At 43.0% G+C, this 17,561-nt stretch overlaps 1 protein-coding gene across 2 annotated transcripts; it reads left to right on the top strand.

Moving 5' to 3' along the window:
* The first annotated feature begins 642 nt into the window (after positions 1–642).
* LOC109858190 (solute carrier organic anion transporter family member 5A1) lies at positions 643–17,561 on the top strand. Of its 2 annotated transcripts, none has more exons than XM_020435218.1 (14): positions 643–854; positions 9,442–10,009; positions 10,617–10,670; positions 11,012–11,117; positions 11,682–11,898; positions 12,045–12,188; positions 12,342–12,557; positions 12,646–12,753; positions 12,878–13,111; positions 13,199–13,741; positions 13,824–14,013; positions 14,111–14,299; positions 14,384–14,535; positions 14,652–17,561. In XM_020435218.1, the coding sequence occupies exons 2-14, from the start codon at positions 9,597–9,599 to the stop codon at positions 14,942–14,944; spliced, it is 2,859 nt and encodes a 952-aa protein (XP_020290807.1). In that variant the 5' UTR covers positions 643–854; positions 9,442–9,596; the 3' UTR covers positions 14,945–17,561. The 2 variants fall into 2 exon arrangements, with proteins under 2 accessions (XP_020290807.1, XP_020290808.1); XM_020435219.1 differs by lacking the exon at positions 643–854 and adding an exon at positions 4,642–5,331.

Here is a 17,561-nt window from a genome sequence, read left to right as displayed (position 1 = left end):
ACAAAGAGACAACGCCGTTACGAAACGCTTGTACGAGATTGTAAAATCCGAACCGCGTGTTAAATTTATTTTTTATCCCCACGCTTCTCTGTTCACACAATACCGTGGTTGTCAATGTGAACCGCGGTCCCGCGAGCCCGATTGGAGGCTGGCTAAAATATATTCCAGCCAGCGCGTTTTGAGAACGCACGCGCGAGCGAGAAATGCGGCGAACGTGATTGAAAGAGAGCGCGAGATAGAAAAAAAAAAAAAAAAAAACGAACGAAACACATCGTGATTTTTTCATCGCGTTCGAACGTGGCGCGTTGCGACATGAGCGCGCGGCTCGCAACGCCGCCTCTCCCTTTCACGCGAGTTTCAGCGCTGCGAGCCGCCGAAAGGCGCATGCCCGAGTTGCTCGATGGTCGGGCAAAAACACAGCTGGTCTACGATCCTCGAAGCGAGGTGACACGCTCGTGTGCGCGGCTATCAATGTGAATATTTCGCGAATTCGAACCGGGATTTCGTACGGAGGCCGAGTGGGCGCCGTTGTAGGCTCGCCGTTGTGCCCCGCGAGTTGCGCGGGGAAAGGAGAAAGAGATATTCGGAGCCGCGCGCGCTCCGAAGGAGATCCGCGTCGTCGGGTCCGCGCGCGTCCCCGATCGCCCGCAGTCAACAACGGTGGTGGTGCGCGCGAGTTGCATTTTATACACGTCCCGATGTAGCTTGGAGAACAGCCGCGCGGTGTTGTGTGTCATCATCACGGAGGCGATCTTTTTTTTTTTTCCACTCTCTCTCTCTCAACTCGGTCCTGGACACAAAGAAACGTCTCTCTCACAACACACACACGCCACGCTCGACGCGCCGCTTGTCCCGTAAGTTTACCCTATTTATTGTTACACTCGCTTTAATACGTACTCAAATATAAGAGAGCGCTCTGTGTGTGTGTATGTATGTATGTGCGTGTGTGTGTGCCTCCCCGGGACGGGAGAATTTTCTTTCTAACCTTTGTCTCTCGAACCGGGGAGACCTCCTCGGCAAGAGATTCGGGTCGACACCGAGATACCGTTTTCTCGGGAGGCCGCGTCATACTCCAAAATCTCTTTCTCGCTGGTTGGTCTACGCACGCAGAGATAAAATACGTCTGTGTGTGTGTGTCTGCACAGAAAAAGAGGGTTTTCTTTTGCGTCGCGTCGATCGTAAAAGCGCAGCGAGAGGGTATCGGCTCTCGCCGTTACCCTTTAACCCCATATTTTTCGTGCCGGAGGAAAGAGAGAGAGAAAGAGAGAGAGACGGAACATCGTTGTTCCAGCGAGCGTTTATCTCGTTCTACAAAATACATATTACACACGGTTGAAGCTTCCCTCGGTCTTCTCTGAAAACCAGAACGCACGCACGTTTTATCTCCGCGCGCGTCCGCCTCGGATTTTGTTCGCTGTCTCGAACGCGCTTCGAATGTAAATAAAAAAATACACCAAGTAGCGGACGAACCAAACGTTTTCGTTGCAATTACATTTTTCCAGGAAGCTGGTTTTTAAACGGAAGGAAAAAAACGGAGATACAAGGTCGAGAGGAGAATATTCCGCGCGCGAACGCGGAACGAATATCACAATTTGCTTCCTCTTTGTTGTTTGAAAATTGTTTTGTTGAATTTGTTTTCGTTCGCGTAACGTACACATTTTGCGTCACGCGCGCGTTTATTAAACATTCTCTGAAAACAACTATCGTTCACACAGAAAAGAAATAAGTCTCGCGCGCGCGCGCGCACGCGGCGAATTGATCTCCCGCTTGTGTTACTCACACGCAAAAGCGGATTATAACTGTTCTCGGATGATGGTAGTACTTTAATTGTCGTCTCAATTAACATACACGGTTTGCCCATGTACCTATTCGTTGCGATTGAAATACGCTCGAAAAAAAATGATTCTCTTCGCTGCTGCGTGTGTAAAAAAAAAAACGCGCGCGCTCTCGAAACACAAAAAAAAAAAAATTGATCCTCGGTTTTTTCAGTTGAAATGTGTGTGTGTGTGTTACACTTTTTTTTCGCGACAACACACACGTTAAGTGTCTTTATCTTATCTTCGTGATTCACGTCGCGATGCTGTCCCCCAACGTCGCGATTACCAGGTCGAGAAGAGGACTCGTTTACAGACTCTGAAATAATCGCGTCGTTTTTTTTTCTTCTCTAGAGCGCTCCGATTATCGGAAGTTTAATCGCTCCGTCTCTTGAATTTTTTTTTTTTTTTTCAAGACACATTTTGGTACCGCGCGCGATATACCGTCGGCTGCTTACGTAATACCGCGTTTCTGAACGCGTTACGCCTCTACACGGTCATTAAAAAATTCGACGTTCTGTTACAACAATGCGACACGACGGTGGTGGTGCGGCAGTCATACGTTTCCCACCGGTTGTGTGTAAAGATTGGCACCTTTGTTTGATACACAATCGCGGACCCGTAGTAACAGGAATTGCGCGCGCTCCGCATACGGGAATTAGAGATTCCGTGCGATGTTTGAGAGTAAACAATAGCTGGGAGAAGAGGGAAAAAGAAAACGGAGTGTGGCGCGTCACACACACACACACACAAAGAGGTCTCTCTCTCTCTCTCTCTCTCTCTCTCTCTCTCTCTCTCTCTCTCTCTAAAACGTTAAATCTGATGCTACTGGAATTGATGGCCTATCTCTGTGCATTATTAAACTGGCTTTACCATGCATTTTGCCATTCATTGTACACTTATTTAATTTCTGTCTACTGCAGGGCGCCTTTCCCGCTTTATGGAAGTCTGCCATTATCTACCCGGTACCTAAGGTTAAATGTCCAGCTGAACTAAAACACTACAGACCTATATCTATTTTATGTGTTCTTTCCAAGATCTTTGAGAGCATTATTGCTAACCAGCTGATTGAACATGTTGAGAAGAATGATCATTTAGACCAGTATCAGAATGCTTATAGAAGAGGTTATTCCACACAAACAGCTCTCATTAGAATTCTTGATGATATAAGAGGCGCCATTGACACCAGGGAAGTTACAGTTTCGGTGTTTTTTGACTTCTCCAAGGCATTTGACTGTGTTGACCACTACATTCTTTTGGACAAGTTACGTAATATGAACTTTTCTTGTTCATCTTTGCGCTGGTTCTGTTCGTATCTTTTCGGCAGAACGCAGGCCGTTCGCTGTACTAGGTCTGGTGCTTTCTCCACTAAATTGCCTGTAACCAGTGGTGTTCCTCAGGGATCGGTGCTCGGCCCACTGTTATACATTTTATATGTATCTGACTTTAAAAGCACCTTGCATTACTGTAATTACAATTTTTATGCAGATGATCTGATGATCTATTTAAGTTCTAAACCAGCATGTATTAATGATGCCATAGCGAAAATCAACAGAGACATTAACTGTATTAAATGGGCTACCGCGAGAACAAATTATCTCTCAACGCTGGAAAAACAACAGCTATTATTTTTGGATCCGGCAGATATATGAAGAATATTATGCGCGATGATTTGCTGCCGATTACTGTTAACGGGGAATTAATTCCCTTCGAAGACTCTGTTGTCTATTTAGGAGTAACACTCACCAGTACCCTATCCTGGGATATACAGGTCAATAACATTATTTCACGTGTCAACGCATTACTCTACCGTCTGAAAATATACAAACATCTACTTTCACCTGCTCTTCGAACAAGACTTGTCTCCACCTTGCTCATCCCCTTTTTTGATTACTGCTGTACTATCCTTACTGATATCACCGGGGACAACAATCAGCGCCTACAGAGATCTCTTAATACTTGTATTAGATTTATATTTCAAGTAAAATGGTATGATCATATCACGCCTTACTTCGATAAGTTACGCTGGCTAAGGATTAAATCCAGAAGAGACTATTTTATTGGTTGCCTGATTTACAGGATACTTGAAACTCGACGACCCAAGATTCTTTTTAACACCTTACTTTTTAGACGTGATGACAGTTTACGTATCACAAGGTCGTCGCAGTATGATCTAGTTCTCCCGCTATGTCGTACTGAGACCTATAGATGCTCTTTCAGATGTACATGCGCTGATGTCTGGAACTCTATACCGGCAGATATCCGCAAGGAACCTTACTGTACCTTCAAGAGTAGTTTGTACACATTTCTAATGTTAAATAATTCCTAACTATTACTGCATAGTATTTTTGTTTTCTGTTTTGTTAAATTTTATTCTAATTTTTGTTGTCTATTTTCGCCGTTTTATTTTAAATTGTCAAATTTTTTACATATTGTCTTTTTTTCTTATATTTTTTTTATTTATTTTTATATTTTTTATATCTTTCTTACTTTGTAGCTTACTTATATTTGTATTATCACTTACTTTATTTGTTCATTTGTGCGCTTGAGGGGTCTGTCCCAGAGCGCCTCTATAAATAAAGCACATATCTATCTATCTATCTATCTATCTCTCTTAACTGTAATAACGAGTTAAATAAATTTGGTTCTCGACGAGAAATACGCGCGAGAATTTTAGCGCGGAATTTATCGCCGATAAAATAAAATTCGCCGAAGGTCATCAGCGATCATTTAAATGCTGAATCATGTTTTTTCCAGACTTTTCCGGTACATCGCGAGAGCGCGCGCGCGTCACACATAAGCGGCTCGCATAATCGCGTATGTGCGAAAGTGCAAGTTCGCGATAAATCGAAGATTTCTCCGCGGAACGAGGCTAAGGTTGCCTCGATCGCTGTTATCGAACACACTTTCCCGTTCGCAATTTCCCTCTCGCAACATTACGCGCAATCAACGGTCATAATTTCCCCTCACACTTGTGTGTGTGTGTGTGAATTAATTCTGCTTTTTTTTTTCTTTCTTTTTTTTTCAATGCCGCGCACAGGAAACTACACGAACCCTCTATAAATGGACTTTTCGCGGCCGACGAGGCGGGTTCGTTCGATTTCGCTCTCGGCGTGAGGGCTTTCCAAGTGTGTTACACGAGGAGGAGAACCCACGCGTCGCACGTGGCTTTTTATTCCGCTCCCGGTGTGTGTGTGTGTGTGTGTGTGTGCATTGCGACGAGATGCACGTCTGTGTGCTCAAATAATTGACACACGCGGAGGGAAGATGCTAATTCTCTTCCTTCCTTCGCGAATGACGCGCATTCCGCGATATCACACCGCGGAATGTTTTTTTTTCTTTTCGGGAAGAGAAGTCGCGCCAAGTATTTCGTGTAAATTAATATAGATCGGAGTATAGTTTCACCTGGCACCATCGGACACACATCGCGCGATCGGGAATCAGACAGAGCGTGTTATGAGATAGCGTCGTCGTGTACCTTGGACCTTGTCCAAAAACATTGAAATCGCTTAATAGAGTAAGTACATATATATGTATATCGAATGTGTGTCGAAAAAAATGAGAGAGAGAGAGAGAGAGAAAGAAAGAAAATATCGGGAGTATTTTTACATTAGTCAAAACGTATTGACGATTTTACTTCGAACGTTTTGACTGTCCAAACGTGTGCGTGTAAGATTCAGAAAACAAAAATCTCCGAGTGCAAGTATAATAATCGAAACTTCAGATTTTTCGCGCGGCAACGATTAAACGATCGACGTGCGTCGCCGCGCGTCATTCGTCGGTGTTTTGGAAAACTCGCGGCGATAAGAATCGCCGCGAGAGATTTACAAACGGGGGCATCGATAAAAACCCACATTAGAGGTGGAAATTTTTTTTTTCCTCCGATACGGAAGGAAATATAAAACTCCTCTCGTGTGTGTGTGTGCGACACGAGAGAAAATGCACGCATTAGTCATCGCGATTGACTTATGTAAGCCTGTTCGGAGTCAGCGGCGTCGCATTATATTATTTTTCTGCATTGCGGATATATATATGTATATATATTTGTGTCCGTGTGTGTGCAGTGTATACATATACACGTACACCTGATTTCCAGCGGAAACTCTTGCCCGCGCGGTAACTTCCAGGCAACATCTCATCGATTATGCAAACCGTCTCTCCTCAAACGATATTTTCCGATGTGTGTTTGATCATTACGAGAGCTTCCCGAAATAGCGTATGTACGGATGTGTTGTCGCCGCGACGACGTGTACATCTGCCGCGCTCCTTTCACCTGTTACAATACGTGCGTTTTAGCTAATGAGCGCGCGGACGAGTTTTCTTCGGGGGTCTGTTGCGAGAGACTGACGATGAAAAAAACAAAAAAAAAACAAAAAGAAGTTGAAAACTTCCGAAGTTAATATATAGGCCGTGCGCTTATACATATTATACATATATATATATATATACACCGATGCGATCGGTGACTCGCTCACACCTGGATTTTCGCTTACGACAAATAATCTGCCGTCACGAAAGTGGGCGGCGCGACTCCTTTGCGCGCACACAGCGCGCATTATGCAATCGGAGTTTCACGTGCCACATAATCTGTAATCAACACAATAACGCGTATATATTGGAATATATTGATCTGTATTGGAATATATATGTATATATTTGCATATATTGAAATGCAATTCTCCGTCGATCTCGAGATAGTCGCGAGACGCGGCGTGTCCCAATTCCGCAAATGAAATATCCGCGACGCGTATATCTTGCGCGCGATGACATTTGTCTGTGTGTGTGTGTGTGTGTGTATACGCTTTTAAATACTCGAGTGCGCGCGCGCGTCTCTCAAAAATGATGAGCAATCCGCACGCGTGGATTGCGAAACATAATAAGAGGCGAGAAGTTGAAATACCGCGCTGCAGTATCATGCGGTCTTGGCGGGGGGAGGGGGCGAAGAGGAGGAGAAGAAGTTGGTGCTCGTGTACGAATGCAGGGATGAAAAGGGTGAAAGGGTGACCTAGTGGCCGAGCTATCGCGAGAAACTCAAAGACCTTCTAGCACGCGAGGGATCGTTCGATCTGCCGCTCGACGATAGACGCGGAGATTCCTCGAGACTGTTTCAGGCCCCGCTCTTCCCCCGCTCCCCCCCGTATCGCCGCGCCGCGGTGATGGGGTCGGTCGACTTTGGTCATACCTGTGAGAGAGAGCTTACCCTCGTCGAGGTTCGATCGATTCCTCGACGAGGAAACGTCGCGCGCTCCGCAACCGCATCGCACCGCACCGCAACACGTTCATTTCCGCGCTCCCGGAACGGAAATGAGCCGTGCCGCGCGCGCCGCACGACGCCGCTTAATTCAACGATTTGTTATCGTCGATATTATTAGCCGATCGGTCGAATAATGAAAATCCACCGTCATCGCGACGAATGTTCCGCTTTTATTTGCGAGCGTTATATCCGCGAATCCGAGTTTTGTGTCAATTTTGTGACAAATATGTGAAAATGTTTGCACGTTCTTATCTCGCGACGCAGAGAGAAATCCGGTATATAATGCCGGAAGAAAAATTATTATCGACGAAAGATTCGCAATCGCGATGACACGACACGTAATTCGCGAAACTTTTAAAGAGAATAAACGACTCGACGACGACGACGACGACGGTTGCGAGAGAATGAATTAACGATCGAAAGTCGCCGCCTGTTTAACGGTATACGTGTTCTAGTTCATTGCTCTGCCTCCTCCTCCTCTTCCTCCGGAGAAGAGCAATTCTGATGCCTAAGTAATTCGGTTATATTTCGCGATCGCACGCGCGCAATACGATGACTCATCTCCTTTGCGCACGAATGACGTGTCGCGAGACGCGGTCGGTTAATTATCTCAAACCGGAATGAGATTCGATTGCTCGGAGAGACGAATTTCTCAAGTGTCTTCGAGAGAAACGCGAAGAAAAACGCACGATCGATCGATCGCATTCATAAAACGCGCGAGTAATTCCGCAATTCGCGCGCGCGCTCCGTAATCGATAATTACATTGACGCTTTTCGCAATCGTTTTTTTTTTGTTCCGTTTCTCAGATTGCGTCATCGATGACGAGGATTTGAATCTTGTTCAAACAATATTATCTGCGCAACAAAATCAAAATGAAGTTACCGTCTCTGGCGACGCGTACGTTCGATAATTGTTTTTTTTTTATAAACAATCAAAGAATTTTTTCAAACAATCAAACAAATTCCTTTGCAAACAATTTATTTTGCATCGCCGAAATTACTGACAAAGTGTTTTTTGCTCATCAGGTTTACGACAATGAAATATTTCGCTCAGACGCGCAAACAGCGCGTGCGCTCGCGGGCGCTTAAAAAAAAACAAAAAACAAAAAAAAGCTTCGAGATTTAATAACAATTTTCGAGAGGAAACTTCGATGCCCCTGTTCCGTTTGTTCGCCCGAACAACAAAATCGAATGAAATCGATTACACGCGTAACGAAGACGATGGAAAAAAGCTACGGACTGTCATTTTCAGCGACATCGCATCGATCGCAGGATACAACCGTAAACAACAACTCGTGTGTAGAAATGAATCGCGAACGGCGATCATCGCCGTATCATTGTCAGCGCGCTCTATCCCTGACTTTGAATCTGTCGTCGATCCATAGATACCGTATACCCACCTTCAATTTTTCATTGGAACGAAATCAAGGACGCGCGCGATCGATAATCTAAAAAAAACATAAGGGAATAGTAAGCGCGGAGAGCGTTCGCACGCTCCGAGTTTTGCCTCGGCGCGAGGAGTGAACGGTAGGAATGCGATTACATCGTCGAACGTAATCGACGATGCGGAATCGAGTCCCGAAATCATCGAATATTGCCTGTCTCGTTGCGCAAAAAAACGCGGCTTGGAAACCGCGAAATTCGTCGCGCGAGCGTTAATTACAACGGCGTAAACCCGTTAAAAAAATTAAAAAAATAAAAATAAAAAAACACACAATTGGCATCTGGCGGCGCAGCAAGTTTTTGCGAATTGAGATTTTTGTTTTTTGTTTTTGTTTTTTTTTAGTGACACCGAACATGTCGGTCTCTTTTATGCGGCAAGGAAAAAAAAATCACGTGCGTACAATATGCGGCTCTTCGGCGCGGCTACAAGTTTTTGCTCTTTACGGGGTTGACGGTATAATGGCTTTAGAAATTATACTCTCTCGCAAGTGTAACAATTACACTTTGTACACACACAGTGCGTGTAATTTTTTTATTTCCCGTTACAAAGATTATTTCCATCGAGAGAAGAGAGTCCGTCGCGGGGGGAATGCTTCCGCGACGGAAGCATTCGCGAAAGAAGCATTCGCGAACGGAGCCCTGACCTTTCTGACAGCGGGTGGGTTCGTTGAACCGCCGTCGAATCTCGAGATGTCAATTGGATGTATGACTTTACAAAGCGACGTCAATTTAGGCGAGCACCTTTATATCACAGCACGTCTCGGCTCCGCGCCGAGAGAGAAACGTGCGCGCAATAAATCGCGCGAATAATAAAAGAACAAAAAAGACGGTGCGAAAGAGAACGGAGTTGAAGACGCTACATGGAGATATATATATTTTTTTTATTTATTGTCTTTCTCTGTTGCGATTAATTAATTTTTCTCGTTGCAGGATTTACACGTGTTCCCCCCCACACACACACATATACGTAAAAGCACGCAAAAAACGTACGCCGAGACGATGTCACCGATGGGATCGCAGTAATTAAAAGTCAACATATAGAATCCCAAAGTTACGAAGAAAGGAAGGACATAAATGACAGAAAAATGGCGTCGACCAGCGGGCACAAGAGAAACGGCTCGAGCTCAAGCATGTTCGCGCACAAGCGCACCGAGTCCGGGGGTGGTTTCGTTGGTTACAAGCGCACCGAGAGCGGTCACAAGCGCGCCGAGAGTATATCCAGTGCCTTCGGTCACAAACGAACGGAGAGTGGCCACAAGAGGAATGAAAGCACCGGCGGTTTCGGTCATCGTAGATCCGAGTCCGGCAGCAATTACCACGCCGGACACAGGCGGAACGAGAGCATGTACGCGATGACGGGCCTGTACGCGGAGAGCGCCGGCACCGGCGCGACCGACGACAGCGCGGACCCGCTTCAGGCGACCGCCGGCAGACTGACCCACGACACCGTCATAAGGTGCCACAGCAGAAATCCGAGTTCCGGTCTCGTGGATCATAGGTGAGTCGGGCAGGAAACATGTCCCGAACGTGTTTGGGACGATGAAAAAAAAACTCTCGTCGGACTTTCCCGATGACTCACTCGGCGATTGGTGATTCCAAAGTAAACTTAGTTTTTTTTTCTTTTTTATCGTACAGATAAATGAAAATATCATATCGTTCTTTTGCTCGAGTTTGTTTGTTTGATTTTTATATATACGCACCTTGTTGTTGGTTGAAGCTTTGCGAGAGTACAACACGCATACACACAAGTATTAGCGCGCTTGCACGCGAAAATCGCGATCGCAGGATTCGCGAAAGAGACGAGATAGAAAGCGCGAACGCGCGCACCATTTGGAGATTTGGCCGTGACACGTATAATAGCGTCGCGTAAGAAAGTTTAGTTAGATCACTTTTTTTTTGTAATTGGCTACGTGTTCGAGTGTCGCAGCCCGGGATTGCTCCACCCGTTTTCGGGTTTCGTAATGGATCTTGACGGACGATGGAGAGACGACAGACTTTCCCCGAAGAGAAACAGTGATATAATTTCTGTACGCCGTTACCTCACACTCTCACACACACACATACGTAGCACAACTGTTATTCACGCTTCGTGTTTGTTTTTTCAGAGACTTTATCATCAAATGTCACAGCAGAAATCCCAGTGCTTCTATGGTCGACAGGTAAAGTTAAATTATTGTTGACGCGCGCTTTGTTTTTTTTTTTGTTTTTTTGAAGATAAGAAAGTGATACGTCTCCGTCGTGTCGCGCGAAAAACGCGTATTGCAACACGGTCGCATATTGTGACGCAAATTAAAAATTTTCCTTCTTCTCCCGGTTAGGTGTGCGCGCATGTACACGTATGTATATATATATATATATATATATATGGATATATATATATATCCAGCTTGTCTCTCTGCTTCCGTTGCCTCCTTTTTGTCGATCTCTCGTGTTGTCGTTTTTTCCTCAGAGTAGGTGTTCGTTTGTTCATTGTCTCTGATCTCTCTGTCTCCTTGAACAGGACGGAGAAGGAGAGGCCGCAAACTCCGCCGTTTAATCCGGATTCCAAGGACTGCGGGATTCTGAGTTGCAGACCGGCCTTCATTCAGAGATTTGCCGGAATAAAGGTTCTTCTATAAAATACTTTTTATTCGACTTCTTTTCTTTTTCAAGCGTTCGGGTACAAAAAAACCCCCCAAAAAAATAAGATCAACGCTCGGTCGCTCGTAAGAATAATGCAATTACATACGTAAACACGTATGTAATTAGCAGTTAATGAAAGCGCTCTCTCACACGAGACGAGTGTCGTATCAGCGCACAAAGCGGATCATTGTGTGTGACTCACACCTCGCCTGTGTTCGAAGACACGTACAATAATCCGCGATGTTAAAAAAACCGTGCGAGAGAACGCGCGGCCCCGTTATACCGTGAATAACGTTGACCACGCGAATAAATCGCGCGCGTGGCAACTTAAATCAAAACGCGAAATTAGCGTAATTGTTTGCGGCATCTGCCCCTCGTACCGGGGAGGATCCGTGCGGGGATCCTCAATGCATGAGACGTCACGTCGCAAAACGCGACGCGAATGTGCAAAGCCAATCAAAAATTACACTCGAACGCAATCGCGTAATAATCATCCCGATCTCGAATTGATTTTTTCGATACGATAATTTGTTTCTTTTTTGTTTCAGGTGTTCGTATTCCTTCTATCGTTCCTCGTTACGTTGCAACAAGCGCTTAGCTCAGGTTACATTAATTCTGTGATAACGACCATAGAGAAGAGATTCGAGATCCCGTCCAGCCTTTCGGGCCTCATTGCGAGCTCGTACGAGATCGGCAATGTTATCACTGTCATTTTTGTCAGTTACCTCGGCAGTCGCAGACACATACCCGTGTGGATAGCGATCGGTAATTTTCCTTCCACTCGAATTGTGTTTTTTTTTTTTTGCTTTGTGTAAAACGCTGTGTTTACTTTCTTTACTGATCTATATATTTTTCTTCTTTATTGGACATCGAACGGGTATTCATCGTTCGTTTTTTCTTACGATTCTCAGGCGCAGTGATAATGGGACTGGGATCTATGATCTTTATGGTGCCACATTTCACAGCAGAACCCAACTTGACGACAACCGCGAATCATTCCAGTTCAGATAATATCTGTCGTGGCGTATCGTTACGCGAACAAGACATGGGTTTGGGTAAGCTTCTTTTTCAGCGACATTTGTCAACAACAAAACCTGGCGCTTTTGTGTTTTCCGCAAAAGTTTGAGTTGCCGAAGTTTTTTCTTCGCTCGGAACTCCTCTCGTCGTCAATTTTTTTTCACTTACTCGTCGTGTTTTCTCGCGCGCAGGTCGACTCTCATCAGGGTTATCTTCGCCTCCTCTGGCACCGCACAATAATTTAAGAGGAGACAATTGTATACAGGGATCTCCGTCTACAGCCGGACCTGTCATGCTATTCGTACTTGCTCAGTTACTATTAGGATGTGGGGGTTCTCCTTTATTCACTCTTGGTACTACTTATATAGACGATCACGTGAGACCGGAAAGTGCGTCTTTATATATCGGTGAGTGTCAATTATAAAATAAATATGTAACAAAACTACGTGTACAAGTAACACACTTGTGACTGTTTGTTGTTTTGCTTTTGTTCAGGTTGTATGTATAGTATGGCGGCCTTTGGACCAGTTTTAGGTTTCCTTCTTGGAGCATATCTTCTGTCTTTCCATATGGACTCGTTTTCCGGGACGATCATAAGCATCGGTAAAAAAATCCATTCCCCCGATATTTTTATCGCGCGTTTGTTTGTCTAATTGTTACATTTCTCGCGTGAGTTTTTATTTTGAATTTGATAAATGTGTGAATTTTCGACAAAAAACACATACAGATCCCGGAGATCACAGATGGGTCGGTATGTGGTGGGGTGGATTTCTGCTTTGCGGCTTGCTCCTCATCTTGGTGGCGATACCCTTCTTCAGTTTTCCGAAAACTCTGCAACGGGAGAAGGAGAAGATACGTATAATCGAGAAAAACAAATCGCTGACGCAAAAAGAGAAGGAGCAATCGAAAGAGCCTAAAAAAGAAAAACTAGACGATAGCGGTTATGGCAAAGACGTCAAAGGTACAGAAACCAGATGTATGTTTATTTTATTTGAAAAAATTAAGAAATGATTACTCACATCGAATGTTTTCTCTTTTCATTCGACAGATATTCCACGAAGTATGTGGAGACTGGTGTGCAATCCGGTTTACGTTGTAACCTGTTTGGGAGCGTGTATGGAGCTGGTGATAGTCTCGGGTTTCGTGGTGTTCCTGCCCAAGTATCTCGAGACGCAATTCAGTCTGGGGAAAAGTCAGGCTAGCATATTCACCGGCTCGGTCGCTATACCGGGCGCCTGTATCGGGATCTTTTTCGGCGGGTGCATGCTCAAACGGTTGGAACTACGGCCGAAGGGCGCGGTGCAATTTGTTCTCGTGTCGAATATCATTTGCCTCGTGTGTTACGGCCTGTTATTTTTCCTCGGCTGCGAGAACGTAAAGATGGCTGGGACCACTATACCATACTTCAACAGTAGTACAAAGGGCCCGGAACCCTTTCAAGTAAATCTCACTGCCGCATGCAACTTTGGTTGCGAATGCCGAATGACGGACGTCGAGCCTGTTTGCGGTAACAACGGTCTGACGTATTTTAGCCCGTGTCACGCAGGTTGCACTGCCTTCAGTTCCAAATCGAATTTCACAAATTGCGCATGTGAGTTCTCGTCGATACCAGCGTGTAACCAAGCGGGAAAAATTGTGTGTTCAAGAAAGCAAAATATGTGTTTTTCTCTTAGGTATACACGGCAATTTGACTGTGCTACCACCGGCAGCGACAGAATTTGCGGAGGTGACCGTTGTGCCAGTGGCAACCGCGGGTCCCTGTACTTCACCGTGCAGAACTATATTTCCATTTTTGATTCTTTTATTCTTCATGACATTCATCGTTGCCGTGACGCAAATGCCGTTGCTTATGATAGTATTACGGTGAGTCGCCCCGCACCTCTCTTTTCTTTTCCTCTTCCTATCTCGCGTAAAATTTATTTCACCGAATCAATTATCGGAACCGTGTTGTTGCGCACAGATCCGTTTCCGAAGAGGAGAGATCGTTCGCTCTGGGTATGCAGTTTGTTATCTTCCGATTATTTGGTTACATACCAGCACCGATACTGTTCGGTAATCTGATCGATTCCACGTGTTTGCTGTGGAAGAGCACGTGCGGAGAAAAGGGAGGACGATGTTTGCTTTACGACATCGAACAATTCAGATACAGGTTGTTGTTTAATGCGTTTAAACTAATTTTGTTTAAAAAACCTGTCTCGTTCTTTCGTTGTATTTATTGAGCGATTGATTTCAGATACGTCGGCCTATGTGCTGGGATAAAAATTTTAGCTCTGGCGTTGTTTTTGATCGATTGGTGGCTCGTGAGAAGGAGAAGACAAATGGAGGAACAACCGCCATCCTTCACCGTTAACGAGTTCGTCGGGTCAATTATCAGTCTAGATAAATGTGAGTTTAATCTTGTTTTTTACATGTTTTACAGTTATTATTAAACAAACGTTGTTATATATGTGTGTGTGTGTGTGTGCGTGTGTGTGCGCGCGTGTGTGTGTGTGTAAATACAGTGTTCGAAGAAAAACCACATCAAAACGTAGGAGATGGCGACGCGACCTTGCCGAGTTCCGAGATCGCGACGCCGTCCTCTATCTCGTCGCCTACGGAACCTACGAAATCAACGAATCTTGAGGAGACGGGATCGTCGAATCAGACGCAGATGTCGACGGAGACGACAAACCGCTCGAAAACCACGGAACTCGACGTTCCCGATACGAGGCAAGCGCCGCTCGCGCTTCAGGAACCGGATGTCGAGATCAAACTTTTAAACGGTACGACGGAAAATCGCAACCGCGTCGTTTAATGCTTACTTTACATTAGAATTAATAGAAATAAATATATCAAATTGGTGATACGTAAATTTGTGACAATTTGTTATGTACATTTATGCTCGCTGATAAGTTTCATCCGAGTGACAACCAGACTCACATATCCACATACGTACGTTCATCTCCTCTGTAATGAAACGCTGAGACGAGGCAGTATTACTTATGCATAGAAAAGTAATTTGTGTACGCGTAAGAGAGAAACGAGTTGAGAGTCGTTTACACACGAGCCATTAAACACGCCGCAAAAAAATGTGGATTCAGTTGCATGTGTTCTGTTTTTCTTCTGTACGTACTTTGTGGACATGCGTATTTACATATAGCTGTTATTTATTATCTAAACAAAAAAATAAACTTGTCACAAATTTAGTCATCTACGATTTTTTTTTTTTTTTTTTTTTTTTGGTTTTACTTATAGGAACTAAAATATATCACTAGAGAGTAAATTTTTACAAGAATCACGTACATACGTACATACATATATATCACACACCTGTCATACATATTTGTGTACGTATATATGTAATACACACAAATAAGTAGATATATAATATATATAACTCTATATAAATGTAGTTCATTTCAAAAAAACGTACAACATACAGATTGTATTATTACTCTCATTGCACATTTAGATTTATATTGTTGCTACATATATCGTTACTGAGAGAGCAGATATTATTGTATAATGGAAAAAGGGGGAGAGGTAAGGGTATATACGGGGGATATGCAATATATATGGAAATAAAAAATTTCTATACGTCGTCCGGGAGGTGACTTGGTACATATTTCCGAAGCGAGCCTCGCTGTTTTGCAAAGGAAAAATAAAAAAGGCGCAAATGATGACGGAAGAATACTCTGTAAATATGAAAATTCCTGCCTTACGAAATACAAGACTAGACAAATGTATATTTAAAGATATATTGCGAGCTAAAATAACAGAACTAAAAGAACGATCTATATATGATATCACTAGCGCAGAGAGAGAGAGATAGAGAGAGAGAGGGAGGGAGGAAGAGAGAAAGAAAGAGAAAGAGCAAAAACTATATAATTTATTTTATAACTAGTGTGTTAGAAAGTTGTCGAGAAAACAGAACGTAGTCAATTTAGCGTAGTAAGATAAACGACGAGAATTAAACGTAAACAAATTGTGAATAATCTCTATTGTTGAATGACACGCGTTGATCTGCTGTGTGTGCATATTATTTACTTTTTTCCGTAGATATATGTATGTAGTAGACGTAAATCGAAGTTTGCGCGCGTAAGTCGTATATATGATCTCTTTGTCTTTTGTTTTTTTATTTTTATTTTTTATTTTTTTTTATTTTTTGTCCTCTCGTTCTTCTCCAATTTAGTTGTTCCAACAACTTTTCTTTCTCCGATTGAAACAAAAAACACTTAGAAGTAACGTTTTAAGAAATATACAGATATATTGCATATTTTGTATAACACGAGAAATATGATGCTTCCAAGCAACGAAATTGATACTTTCAAACTGCGTGGCTCGGTAAAAAAAATCAAGATATGTAATTGGAATTTACTGTTTTTTCTTTGGGTTTTATTTTATTTATTTTTTTTTTTTTGTTGATTAAAAAACCCTCGGCTTTACGCAAAACAAAAAAAAAAAAAAGAAAAAAAGCTCACTTTGTAACCGGAACTCTATTTGCTTCGTACCTGAAAGCTTTGTCGAAAAAGAAACTACAATTACTCAGGAATGTAATTCTATAGATGATAAAGAGCCACTTTTAATTTAATCCGAAATAAAAACAAAAAAAACTTTATATTATAAAAATAAATACGAAGTATATAAAATACGATTGCAAAAGGAAGAGATAAGAGACATTTGAAGCTTCTTTCGTGTTTTTTTTTTCTTTCTTCTCAATGAAGCGTGTATGCGTTACGAAATATGATACAATATTTCGGAGTATACTGAGCCGTGTGTGAAAAAAGACCGTCTTGAAAACGCGAATGATACATATACGTATATATATATATATGTATATATTTATACATATATGTATATATATATATATATATATATATATATATACAATTGCTTTTTGCAAATACGTTTGCTGATTACACTTATCGGGATATTTCTTTACACACTATATTCTCGTCGATGATGACACGGTACTAAATAGTTTTTACACACATGCTCTTTCTATCTTATTATAGGGAAATTAGTTTTAGTTTCACGCAATTTTGTTTTATTCTCTCTGTGTTCGGCTCGCCACTGTCAATTTTGCAAATTACATTACACACATTAATAAACTCTATATATATATATATATATTTTAGAAGGAAAAAAATTCCAGTTTACTGTGAACTTCATCAAAGTCGACCGTTCGACCGCAGGTTTTCGGAGACAACGCGTGCGCGCGAGCGCGCTCGCAGTGATCTCTTCGCGCAACTACACACATAAACACACACGTACACACAAACACACAAACACACACACATATATATATATATATATATATATATATATATTAAACTAATTACTTATATACCTACTTTGTGATATAAACTTCTTCCGAACGGTAACCTTTGACGAAGGCCGTAGAGAATAATAACAAGTGCTGTGAAAAAAAC

This window comes from Pseudomyrmex gracilis, unplaced genomic scaffold (genome assembly GCF_002006095.1).
Source record: "Pseudomyrmex gracilis isolate BER0280 unplaced genomic scaffold, ASM200609v1 scaffold_192, whole genome shotgun sequence".
Classification (NCBI taxonomy): domain Eukaryota; kingdom Metazoa; phylum Arthropoda; class Insecta; order Hymenoptera; family Formicidae; genus Pseudomyrmex; species Pseudomyrmex gracilis.
Note: the sequence above shows the minus strand (reverse complement) of the source record. Positions and strands in the feature narration are given on the sequence as shown.

Coding starts and splice junctions, on each gene's coding strand:
- LOC109858190 (XM_020435218.1), top strand. CDS start 9,597: ATGGCGTCGACCAGCGGGCACAAGAGAAACGGCTCGAGCTCAAGCATG. Junction 11,899..12,044: donor ACCCGTGTGGATAGCGATCG/GTAATTTTCCTT, acceptor TACGATTCTCAG/GCGCAGTGATAATGGGACTG. Junction 12,189..12,341: donor CGAACAAGACATGGGTTTGG/GTAAGCTTCTTT, acceptor TCTCGCGCGCAG/GTCGACTCTCATCAGGGTTA.